Source organism: Apteryx rowi, unplaced genomic scaffold (assembly GCF_003343035.1).
Source record: "Apteryx rowi isolate R43461 unplaced genomic scaffold, aptRow1 scaffold_299, whole genome shotgun sequence".
Classification (NCBI taxonomy): domain Eukaryota; kingdom Metazoa; phylum Chordata; class Aves; order Apterygiformes; family Apterygidae; genus Apteryx; species Apteryx rowi.
In genome coordinates this window covers 916,566-928,930 of record NW_020449407.1, presented here as the reverse complement: position 1 = coordinate 928,930, position 12,365 = coordinate 916,566, and the positions used below count along the sequence as shown (strand labels likewise).

The 12,365-nt window shown below is 38.0% G+C and overlaps 1 protein-coding gene across 1 annotated transcript in view; it reads right to left on the bottom strand.

Moving 5' to 3' along the window:
* Positions 1-6,702, bottom strand: part of PGGT1B (protein geranylgeranyltransferase type I subunit beta) — a 32,540-nt gene extending 25,838 nt beyond the window's left edge. Inside the window, 1 exon segment of the mRNA XM_026069488.1 lies at positions 6,577-6,702. Within this exon segment, the coding sequence (XP_025925273.1) occupies positions 6,577-6,658 (82 nt within the window). The 5' untranslated portion in view covers positions 6,659-6,702.
* Positions 6,703-12,365: the final 5,663 nt, after the last annotated feature.

Genomic DNA, 12,365 nt, shown 5'->3' with positions numbered 1-12,365 from the left:
GAAAAATGCCCAGAGTTAACAGATTTTTTTCTTCTCTACACTTCTGCCTAGTAATGCCGTCTGTTCCTAAGCAGAATTGTTTTAAGATATTTTGCAGCATGTAAAAAGACAAACAAACTGTCTGCAGTTTTAAGCCAGTACTGATTTAATGTGATACTGTCAGAATGAAACAGTTAATATGACATTTTTAATGAAGCCAYTCCCCTCTCTCACTCAAAACACACGTACAAGAACATGTTACCAATCAGACATTTCTTCCAGTAATTCAGATATGATTCTTTTTTTAATGTGCCACAGTATCTGAGCATGTATTAGAGGAGGGTGTACCACATTCTGTCTAGCACTAAGTATAAGTTTCCAGGGTTCAAGTTTGCTTCTGCACTGCAAAAGCTCAACTGCTTCACTCCAGAGCCTCCAAAGGTACAAGAGCTCTAATTCACTCATTCTCTCCCCATTCCCTCTTACCTCCCCCTTTTTTTTTTTGCTCATCTTCAGCCTTGAATCTAAAAAGTCTCATGGAGATAAGGAAAACTTGCACCAGATTAACTGAACAACAATAGTTATAATACTGAAAGCCCTAAAAAAGATCACTGTGCAATGTGGTACAGCAATCCTGGTGTAATTAATCAACATAGTTACTTCTAGTTTAAAATACATTCTGCAGATAGGCAACATCTAATTTAGACCCTCACATCGGTCTAAATATTTCAGTGATGGTAAAGCGCACAAGTTTTTCTAACAGACAAGTCTTTGGATCTAATCTCCATGGAGTGAATTATCATTTAACAGAAAAAAAAGTGCAATCCCCACTTCCCCACCTTTTATCCTAAAAAAAAAAAAAAAAAAAAAAAAAAAAAAAAAGTAATGACTCTACAGGTGTAATGAAGGTCAGTTCAGCATACACTAGAAGTTGGTATCCTATAGCAACAACGAGAAAACAGAGTATCTGGATTTGTAGATAAAAAATAATACATAACTGTGATATTTTATTGTAACCTAAATCTTTTCAGCAAAGAAATTTTGCCTGTTAGTTGCTGGAGTCAAAGACCCTATTTTTTGTGTTGCAACAGATTCTGAAAAGCACAATAAAGATTAGGCTTAAGCAGTTCCTGAAGGACTCTGTCAAAAAAGCTTCATAAAATGAAACATGATATAACATGAATGAACCAGTAAAGAAAAAGAAAAATTAGAAGTCCTATTTCTTAAATACCAATTTTCCTAACCGACATTGTGAAAAAAGCACTGTTTTCAGAAAAAAATAATGCTTATCAAACACGCTTACAAAAGCTACAAAATACACCTCAAAAAGGCACAAATGTGGAAATCCTTCACCCAGAAAACAGTCATAAGTCTACCAGTAGATAGCTACCGGTGCATAATCTCCAAAAAGAAGCAAAATTTCTTCCCCTCCACATAAAAGAACTTTGTCACTAATGCCCAGGTAAGAGATGYTTCCTAGAGTTTCAGGATTACAAGTGAATTGCTAAATTGATAGTTGCAGTTCTTGACTTTAAAAATAGAATGTGGAGCTGGTAAAGGAAGCGCTAAGCAGGAAGTGAAAACAGCTCATTTCTAGCCATACGATCCTGGCACACTGATGTCATGTCTTAATTTTTTTTTTTTAGCTTCTTGTAAGCACAAGTCCAACTCTAAAGGGGAAATATTTATTTAATGAAAAAGCCCTTTCAGTTTATGCACATCACCTCACTTGCTGTGAAGTTGGTTTTACTGTTTTATGGAAGGTACTTGTGCTTATCTCATGTAATAGCTTAGCAGGGCTAATCAAACTCTTGCCCACTTTGCTGAGCTGCAAACAGCCAGTGAGGATCAGATATATCACTAAAAATTAAGCAAATTCCAGAAACATACCCTAATTAAAAGGATAATAATCAGAATTAATGTCCCGTGTAAAAAATTGCTGAAGTGATGACTTCAGCACCTGCATAGTCAGTTGGAGCATCAAGTATAAATGCAGTTACGAAATGGTACCACCTAGCGTTCACTTTCAGTTAAGCATATTTAACCACTTTCTGAATGAGCTCAAAAAATAGCAATAAAAGTTTTATCAATTACTGTATGACTGTTTCAAGCTGAACAAGGAACATCCAGAAAAACCTGTCATATTTGACAACAGAATTAAATAAATTTGACCTGTTTTCCAAAGCAAGAGACTCCACATTTACACCAAAAGCTGAGACTTTACCTTGAAGAAAGCCGTATTATGCACGTGTAGGCCAGACAGCCCTTAAGCTTTATAACAGAGCTCTAAGTGATGGCCGTAGGAGGTTTACCCGAGGATCGTTTTTGTTACAGAAAGAACATTTTTGTTATGTGACTTTTACGATTGACGGGAAGAGTGGTAATTTTTACCACTACTTCTTCCCCTTCAGGGTACCTACGTATTCCTCTGGCTTCTAGGCTTTTCTTATTTTGCTAAGTGCAGGAGCAATTTTACATATGCCATTAAAAGCTTAAAATACAAGGAAAAGTCATAGCTTTAACATAGGTTGACACAGTTAGCATACACAGATAAAGATGAGCAATTCTTACTGAACTAAGGCTAAAAAATAATTATTCTTATAAACCAAAGCACTGGGATGTGCACAACAAGCATTGTTACCAATCTAAACTCAAACTTTGACAGAACGAAGTTTTAGGTTCCTGGCGCAGAACAGTGATTTTCAAGCAGCTGTGCACAGACCCTGGGGGTTCAAACCAGAAAACGAAAGCTGTCTCAGCTTTACTTGGGGTGCAGTTTCTTAGCACAGCAAAGCCAGTGAAACATCCAGCTGTCAAAGTATGAGATCTCACTCCCTCTCCCCCAGCGGGCTCTGGCACTTGTACCCCCAGTCAAGTCTGTTCACCAAGGCAACAGAAAGCTAACCGTTCTGATAGATAAATAAATACATGCTTTTCTGCCAGTTAAACAAGTCAAACACAGAAGAGTCAGACAGTGGCAGTGTTGCTACAGGGGAGGACAGCAGACGAGTATGACCAAAGAACCAGCCTCCATTTTCTGTCTATAACTAGATTACTTCAGTCCAGCGCTCTGAATTCATAATCTTTCAAAAGTGCTGAACTGGTCTTCAGCTCAAAGCTATCATTTCTGGTAAGACTTGTAAAAGAATGTGGCCCCCTTCTCTGCAAAAGGAAGAAAAAAGAGGCTTTTTCAAGATTTCAACATCCTTCTAAAAGGAAACACAGTGAGGTGTTACTACGAGGAACACACAAAACAATCACATGCTATCAGCTGTGCAACTAAGCAGAGCATTTACCAAACAGGAAGGAAAAGCAGCAACAGTCAAATGCTATGGAAGTTAAAGCCAAATTATTTTGTAGGAGCTATAGAAGACAGAGTCCTTTCAAATAAGCAGAAGACACCAATGAGACCAAGCACCCAGCAAAGACTGTTAGGTTTGAGAGGAGCATCAGCTGGCATGTGTGACATGGCTGTTCTCTCCCTCTAATGACAACCTGTATTAAGTCAGTCTCTAAAACACTTGAGCTGACATCAATTACGTTATCTAAAGGATATTACTTTTTTGAATCTCTCATGTTTCATAGTTACAATAAAACCACAGAAGAATTCAATCTATCCTGATGGACCTCAATCTTTAGCTTCCTTTAGCGTATTTCATGTAGGATCACAAACTATATTTTTGCTTTCTTAGTCAGCTAGAACAAGATCTCACCATTTTGCTTTCATGAACTTCAGTTTCACATAAAAATTTCAAAGGCTGCAAACCTTTTAATTGCAGGCTATATTAGCACATCCCATTCTGATACATACAAACATGCTACTTACTACTACCACAGTATATTTTGCGAGTATATGTAYTCTAAGCATCAAATCCTGAATTTTCTACCAACTTCTACAATACCCTACTATAATAGTTATTGGTAAAAGTAAACTGAAATTAAGTTTGTAGAGTATCAATTGTTCTGTCTCCTATCCATTGGAAGCCTACTGTAAGACAGCAGTAGTTCTCAAAATAATCTGAACTTGCCACCTTAAAAAAGTGCCTTAAGTAAAACCAAGTGAAGTACTACTGATATAGAAGCTTTGGAGACAGAAACATGAACAGCAGAGGATTCTTCCCCCTCCCCCCCATCCCCCAAGAATTCCAGGAATTCTTTTTTCTTTCCTTTTAAGAATTCATTCAATGACTCAATCAAAAAAAAGAACCAAGATGCTCTAAAAATATATTTCAATCCAAAATATAAGTCCATTAGTTTTCAATGCTAGAGCCAAAAGTAATGAAGACTTATATCAAATGCAATGTTGTTACTTAAAGCAAGATTATTGGAATTTCATCATTCCAAAAACTACACAATACAACAGTGTTATAATTTAAATGCTTAAAGATCAGTTTTTCCCAGAAAGAGAAAGATATCAGCATGCATGTCAAAGAAGCTGCAACAGATGATTAAAGTGAAGTAAAATCAGATTTTTTTTCTAAGAAAGATTCTGATGCATCAAGCTAGCAAGTATTCCCTTTAACTAGATATGTACAACCATCTTGAAACCAAAGGCCTCGGTGTTGCTGTCTACCATAGTTTATCTACGTCTTCGGGCATGCCAAAAGATGGAGTCAGAGCTCTACTAGTGGCAGGCTGTCAACAAACATCACAAGATTAAAAAACAGACAGTCAGGACATTTTATTGAAATCAGACGTAACAGGAGGTTGTGCACTCCTTTCTGAATATTTAGTCATGGAGCATCCAATTTGTTGCTCTTAGTATCATTTACATTTTAATCATCTATTGTCCACCAGATGAAGTAAAAATGGAAAAAAAAAAMCTAAAATTTTAGAGGTCAAGTGCCAAGATGAAGAGTGGCATTATTACCGGAAGGAATAGAACTTAACCAAAAAAAAAGAGTTCTTATGAGATGATATAAAAATACAGGATTGGAGGGAAGGTTGGTCTGCTGGTGAAAAGAAATACATTATTTATAAGCACAGAATGCACTGCCACAGGGAGGCACCCCCTACAAAAGTATTCTCCAGTAACTGTATGATGGGAAGAGCTCGTCCTAGCTGTGCCCCAGATCTTTAGCCTCCACATCTGCAAGCTGAGATTGGTACTGTCCTCCCTAGAAGAGCCTTAACAATGGGACTATCTCCAATATTGGCTAGGCTGGGGGAGAACTTACAGAGAATTTCAGCATACTATCAAAGACAAAAATGCCTATTCAAATCCCTCTTCTCGTGAAGCTGACTGTTCTATCAGAACACATTCCCGAAGACAGGGATAGAGATCAAGAAGTATGCAACTCCTAAAAACAAAGAATGTACACATGGAAAGTTTTCTTAATGTTAAGGGACAGGAACCTTCTCATAATTAAAAGAGCTGTAGGAGCAATTATATGATCTAAACCCATTAATTTTCTATAATCAGTCCTGAAATACAACCCAAGCAAAAAAATCTATTAGATAGAGCTAATGCCTGGTGTGGATCTGAAGGTTTGCAAGTTGCCAGACTAAGAAATGGGTTCTTTTTATTACTGTAAAAATCAAGCATCAGCAATCTTGACTTCCACATGTTCACTTCATAAAAATGCTTTTATTTCCTAAAACTGCTTTTAGGGAAGAGACCTAATTTGTGGTATATGATTAGACATTATAAGGAAATACATGATTTTATTTCTACAACCATCCAACATCAAAAGCACTTTGCACTTTCATGATTTTATAGACAGGCACCTACAATTACCTCTTCTCTGAAGACCAGCCTGGAGCTATCCCACACCAGCACTTAACGTGCCAGTACCTCACGGCATAGAGCTGCCTTACCTGCAGCCCCCTCCCTCCCACTCCCCCTACTGCTGTTAGCCACTCACCTGAGCCACCCCAGAAGAACGCCAGTACCAACAAGCCCRCAGAAATGGCACTTCCCTTGGCTTCTGTTAAGCTGCCTGGAGAGGGCCACTTCTTTTGAGCTCCCTCCCTAACCTGGATTTATTATGCATGTTCCAATCTGAAGACAGTTGGGATAGAGCAACAGTATTACTCCCTTCTAAAAACATTAGGCAAATTTAACCATCACAGATCCAAAGAATAGATTTTTCATTATAAAGTGGGAACTGTGTTTATCTCTTTTGCTTCTTCATCTTACCCCTCCTTTTTTTCAAAAGCTGTTCCGTATAGCCACACCTGTGCTCATACCTCCTGGCATGGCTATAATTGGTGGGAGTCAATATAATTATTAATAGACTTGTAATGCTTATGTGGCATATGCGTTTCTTTTAGAAACAGGCAAAAAACTTATCTGAGAAGGTTTTTGAAGGTGGAACTTCAGTAGTATTTTATATTGTCTTATCTTCAAAGTCATTTCATAACTTCAACTTGAATACATAAAAAAGCAAAACTAATCCCTTCTTCTAGCTTTATTTCTTTAGAGGGATCTATTTCTAGGAATTGTTAGACATACTGCCATCTGAAATTATCACGACAGCACCTCAGGAAGGTCAAGCTTGTATTTTGCAAAAACCAAGAGCCATACACTATTCCCCAGGTGAAAAGCAAAAGTAAAGATGTTAATATCAATTAAAAAAAAACTAAAAACTCACTCACTGTCTTCTGTGGGAAGGACCTGCAGGGAATAAATCCATTCTATTATATCATCTTTGTTCACCACATCTAAGGAATCCAACATATCCAGACCAGAGAGTGCGAAAAATGCAATTGTCAACCTAAAAGAAAAAGATAAGACTTACACTTCCCACCATAAATATCATGGGGAGATTAACAAACGGTTGCAGAAACAGAAATATCTGAATTCTCAGCCTGTAGAGCGGAGCAATACATTAAGTTTAGCTCAAAAAACATTAAATTTATCTACTGGACAAAATTATGTTCTTTATATTTTAAACATTTCTCTGTCTCAACAAGACTCTTCATATAAGCCATGTCTTTTTTTATATGGTAATGAGATGCCAATTCAGACATTAGCCTAAGGGTCTGTTTATCTGAAAAAGACACTACAAGGTAAACTATGTTATTAACTTACTAACTTATAAACCAGTTCTCTGTGATGAATTCTTACATGAACAATCTTATAACCATGCAGTAAGTGCAAGGTAACACTGAACTGAAGTAGCTGCTTCTCAATGCGTTCTAAACACAATTTCAGATGCTTAAAAGTTAGGTGTCAAATAGCAAGGCTTCCTTTATAACCAATGAATGGAGAAATAAACACACAGGATGAATTACTGCACAGAGATACTTGTTTCTTGTCCTTGAGTACAAAGGAGCCTGGGTGACTACCTTAATTAAACATCTAAAATTAAGCAAGTCGAATCCAAGTATCCAACACAGGAAGTGAAGTCAGGAGTAGCTAGCATGCTGAAGCTCCTTCCTGCCCAAAGCTCCTCTCCCTCCCTAAACTTGTGCTACTGTAACTGTTATAAAGCTACACAGCAAACCAGCCCTCTTAGTTGGGAGGTTTTGTTTTTAACTCAAATTATTTCAATGATCTGGTTTATAGTACAGCCCCTCAAATAGTTGCAACAGTTGCACTGAGAAAGCACCAAAGCCACAGCACTAGGACAGGAACTTGAGATAGAGTGCTATTAGGGAAAATGTTTGTGCAGTGGTAAATTGGAAGGTCCGAGTCAGATTAAAATTAGCTGGATGTACGTTTTGGCACCCACAGTTGTATCTGCCTGCCCTTTTGAAAATTCTTGCTCTTGTTTCACTAACTGATAAGCTGATCGTGAAGCAGCTGCTGAATAGACAGAAACTACAGCTTAGCATGCTAAGGAAACCCAAAAGTCAATGCCAGCTTTCCTATGAGACTAAATTATAATCTGCAGTTACCTCACAGGCTGCTGAGCCACCCTAAGCATCAGGAGTAGGAAACTCTGAAGAAGATCAGGACAGAAACTCTGAGACCATCTAATTTCTGCCTGTGGTTCTGTGTCAGAGCTGCAAACACCAGGGCCATAGAAAATGGTGATTTAAGTCAGCCCACAACATGCCTTTAAAGTATTCAGCAGCAAATGATGGTGCAGCAAACACTCCTCTCAAATACAATGTCACACCCCACAAAGCATGACATTCCTATAAGCGTGCTGACCTGTTGCTACAGTAATCATTTGGCCTGACATTCACAAGCCATTTTTTAAGCCAACAACTTCTGCTTCACAACTGATATCACGTAGAACTACATACCACAAGCAGTGACCACCTTTCATTTGAAGAATGATAACTTGTTAAACTAAATTATTTGATTTTATGCTATCTTTTACCTAGATCCTGGGGTTCTGCATTTTTCTTTTTGACTGTTCTCACAAACTAAAGATTTTAGCTTATAATCTTCTTGGATATTGAGCACTATCAATCCCTCTTAAAAAAAAAAAAAACAAAAACAAAACACTGTATGCAACTCTAAGGTCCTTGCCAAAAATATCAAACACAGAATAGCATACGTCTCCATTAGTGCAAGTATTCCTGGCCAAAAAAAGGGTAAACTTATTTTGTAATCACTGAATTCTAAGATATGCCTCTCTACTACTATGATTACAAATAAAATTTTTTATTACAGAGAGTCAGAAAAAGTACATTGCACACAAAAGTTATTTCTACATAGAACAAAAATATCATTTAAGCAAACCATCTGCTGCAAAATCATCTTTAAGTGCAAGCTTAGTACTTCAAGGGTTATATCAACTTTTGCCACTGATCAGATTTATGTAACCCAAAATCAGACTGTGGATAATAACTCACTACTTCGAGCAAAACCACTATTTTTAAACTTCATAAGAAACAAAGGTTAAAAGATAGTTCAATTACAGAATTTTTTTTTTGAAAGGCTGCACATATTTCCAATTTTCAAAAACATAAAGTTTGATAATCTGTGACTACAAATATTTGAAGGCATTTTCACACTATGTGACCCAGTTAAGCTACTTCCAAAGAGGCACAAATGCTATGCCAATCTCAGCACTAGGAACTGCTGCGCACCAGGCCCCAAAACACAAGACTGTACACATAAAAGACAAAACAACATACCTGACCCACACTCAAAAATACTCACGTATATCAAATAAATGAATGCAGAAAGTGTTTTTATGCATAGCTAGGCTTCAGTTTACCTAATCAGAACTGATTCACTGTGTTAATAGGAGCGTTTAGGAACTGACTGTACATAGACTGCTGGAATTCACGTATGATGGGCAAGAATACCCTGCATCACTGAACACAGTGTCCTCCTGATACAGCCACCTACATACTATATTTTACTTCACATGCTATCCTGTCTCACAGAGCATTAACAGAATAAAGACAACTGTTATCAGTATCTTAGCTGACACACTGCATGAAATTAAAAAGCTTTATATAGAACAATTTACCTCCAGAGCACCCCTTTTGACACAGTCCCCAAGTCTAGCATCACTATTGCTGTATTTTTTCTTCATGCCCTCTACCACCACTTTAGTTACTATATGTGTATTAATTTAAGAAGTTGCACATCAAAGATTGAAGATGAAATTTGTTTTAAGTTGTTACTTAACCTACTAAAAACTGATGTGTGTTTTAAGTTCCTCGCAAAGATAAGTAAATAAAGACATTTCTGATGACAGATTCTTAGCCCTTGGTCTTCAGGCAAGGACACAGACTGCAGTTTCTCAGGAGAATTCCAAAACCTTTTGAAGTGACTGATTTGAGGATCTGAACAAGCATGATACAAAGAGCATCATGAAATTCCTCAATCTGAAAGACTTCAGAGACCAGGAGAGGTGCATTCTCCCACCAAACCTCATGGTACTAAGTGTGACCATATCACTGAAAAACTACTGATGTTGCATGCAGTAGTTACAAATTAAAATAACTATGAGGTCCTTGGATCAATAATTTCAGTAAAGAACATGAAATCAAAAATTTTCAGTCTTCTACCAATCCCTTAGTGTTTGACAAATCACAGTCTAAGTTAGAGCAGATCAGCACTGTACCAAAAGAAAATTCTATCCTCTACCACCTTGTCCCATGAAAACAAATGCAGTTGTTCCTGCTACAGTGTGGTGAACCAAAATCAACCTTACTGACTTTTGTTTTTCCTCTCTAAATAAATTGCTCTTTAATTTAGTTGAGTTCCCTACTCCGGTTCACCACACAAACACAGGAACAAGGGAGGTAAGAATAAAAGGGTGACAGCATTTCTTTCTGCAGTAATGCCGACTCTGGAAGTTTGCTGAACATGGTGACCTTGAACTTGTCAAAAGGGCTGCTTAGTACACTCACAGTCAAACACTTTTGTAATGCAATCACCTGCTGTGAATTTGTTGACAGAGGGGTATATATGCCTGCAGAACACTGTTTTAAAATAAATCAGTTAATTTAAATTGAAGAATACCTATATTAGTAAAAATTTCATGACTTACAAAAAAAATACATGTTGAATTTAGATGACCATGATTTTTATTCTAGTTGAAGGTTTAAACTTGAATGTGCTGATTAGCCAGAAGTTAGAGTCCTGAAATAGTTTCAGACAGTTCCAATTTTCAGAAAACTTAGAGGTTTTTCAGCATTGCACAACCCTTCTACAAACACATACCAGGCACTGGCTATTTAATATATCATGGCTACTTTGACTGCACATCAAATTCAAGGCTCATCAGGCCATTAGTTTCTAGAAGAGATCTGAAAACAATTAGCATTACATTATTAAGTAAGTGTAACGATGATAAGATTGGAGATGATGCCATGTAAACTACAGCCTCTTTTTTAGCTCAGTGGCAAACTGGGACAGCTTGACAACATAAGCCACAGAACAGAAATGTCTAGGCTGGCAGGGGCCTTTGGAGATCGCCTGGTCCCACCTTTTGTTGAAAGCAGGGCCATAGATATGATTAGCCAGGGCCCTGTTAAGCAGTCTCTAATTCTTTTTCAAGAGAAGGATGCTCCATCACTTCTCTGGGCAACTTATTCCAGTGTTTAACTGCTCTTACAGTGAAGAACATTGTTCTTATATCCCGACTGAATCTCCCCTTAAGCAACTCATGCCTGTTGCCTCTTGCACCATCACCATGCTCCTTTGTGAAGGGAGCTCCTCCACCTTTTTCTCTAACCAGTTTTTAAGGTACTGGAAGACTGATTAGATCCTCCCTGAGCCTTCTGTTCTCTTTAGTCTTTCTTCAGATATTCATTTTTCCAACCCTTTTTATCATGCTGGTGGCTCTTCTTCACTGGACCCTCCAATTTTTCAGTGTCTCTGTTGAACAGGAGGACCAAAACTGAACACAGTATTCCAGGTGTGGCATAACAAATGCTTAAATAGAGTGGGATAATCACATCCCTTGATCTGCTGACTATAGTTTTGCTGATGCAGCCCAGGACATGTTTTGTCTTCATTGATGTAAGTCCTGTAAATATTAAGCTTGGACAACCAAATTAATTTTTACTTGTAATCAGGCCTAGTATTTTGGTCTGGAGATCAGAGAGGATCTCTGTTACTCACCATCTAAACAAGCATAAATGCAGTGAAATAACAGGATTGGAAAAATTTTACCGAAACTTCTCAAAATATTGAAAAATAACGAAAGTACACTTAAAAAAAACCCCAAAAACTGATCAAAGTCATTGCACTTTTTCCACAACATGACTGCCAAAAGACTACAAAAAGGTTTTTTTAAAAGTTGATGATTTTTTTACTTGAATAAAATACTGAATCCTTTACATGTCTTCAAGTTTTTCCTCAAATGCAACTTTGCAAACAATCAAAGTATTGATCATCTTGTGCATTAGAAATAATTTATTACCTTACTGGAAGATATTAAGAATCTGAAATAAATGCATTCTGAAGCCATTATATGGACAAATGTCTCCCTACTTTAAAGGAAGGTACATATTTCACTATCGTAATTAGTAGGTTTTAATGCTTATGCTAGCTAATGAAGATGTAAGTGATTTTGGTTATATGACCGAGTCTTCTGCATGCTGGCTTTGAAATACAGAACGCTTAAGTCACTTATTTTAAAATCGGCTTTCCAGATGGATTAAAAGGRTGAAGTATGGGACTGAAAATAGAATAGAAGGATCAACAAGTGTTCTCTCACAGATATCGGGGAGTTTAACTGAACACAGATGAAACCCTTACATGAATTTGCATTTGTTGAGAGCTGCCTGCTGGCAGAAACGCCTCTGGAGGGAGCGCGCACCGCGACCACCGCAGCGCTGGCTGTCCAGGCTGCCGGCGCGGCGAGCCGCTGCCCGCGGCGGCTTCACTAGTTTCGCCCCCGGGGAAGCCGGCCGGGCTGGCCGCTCTCCAGAGGAATTTCCCGGCGGGGGGATCCCCGCGGGCAGGAGAGACCCAGCAGGCTCTCCGAGGCCGGGGGCGGGCGAAAGCGAAGGGGGCCGGGCCC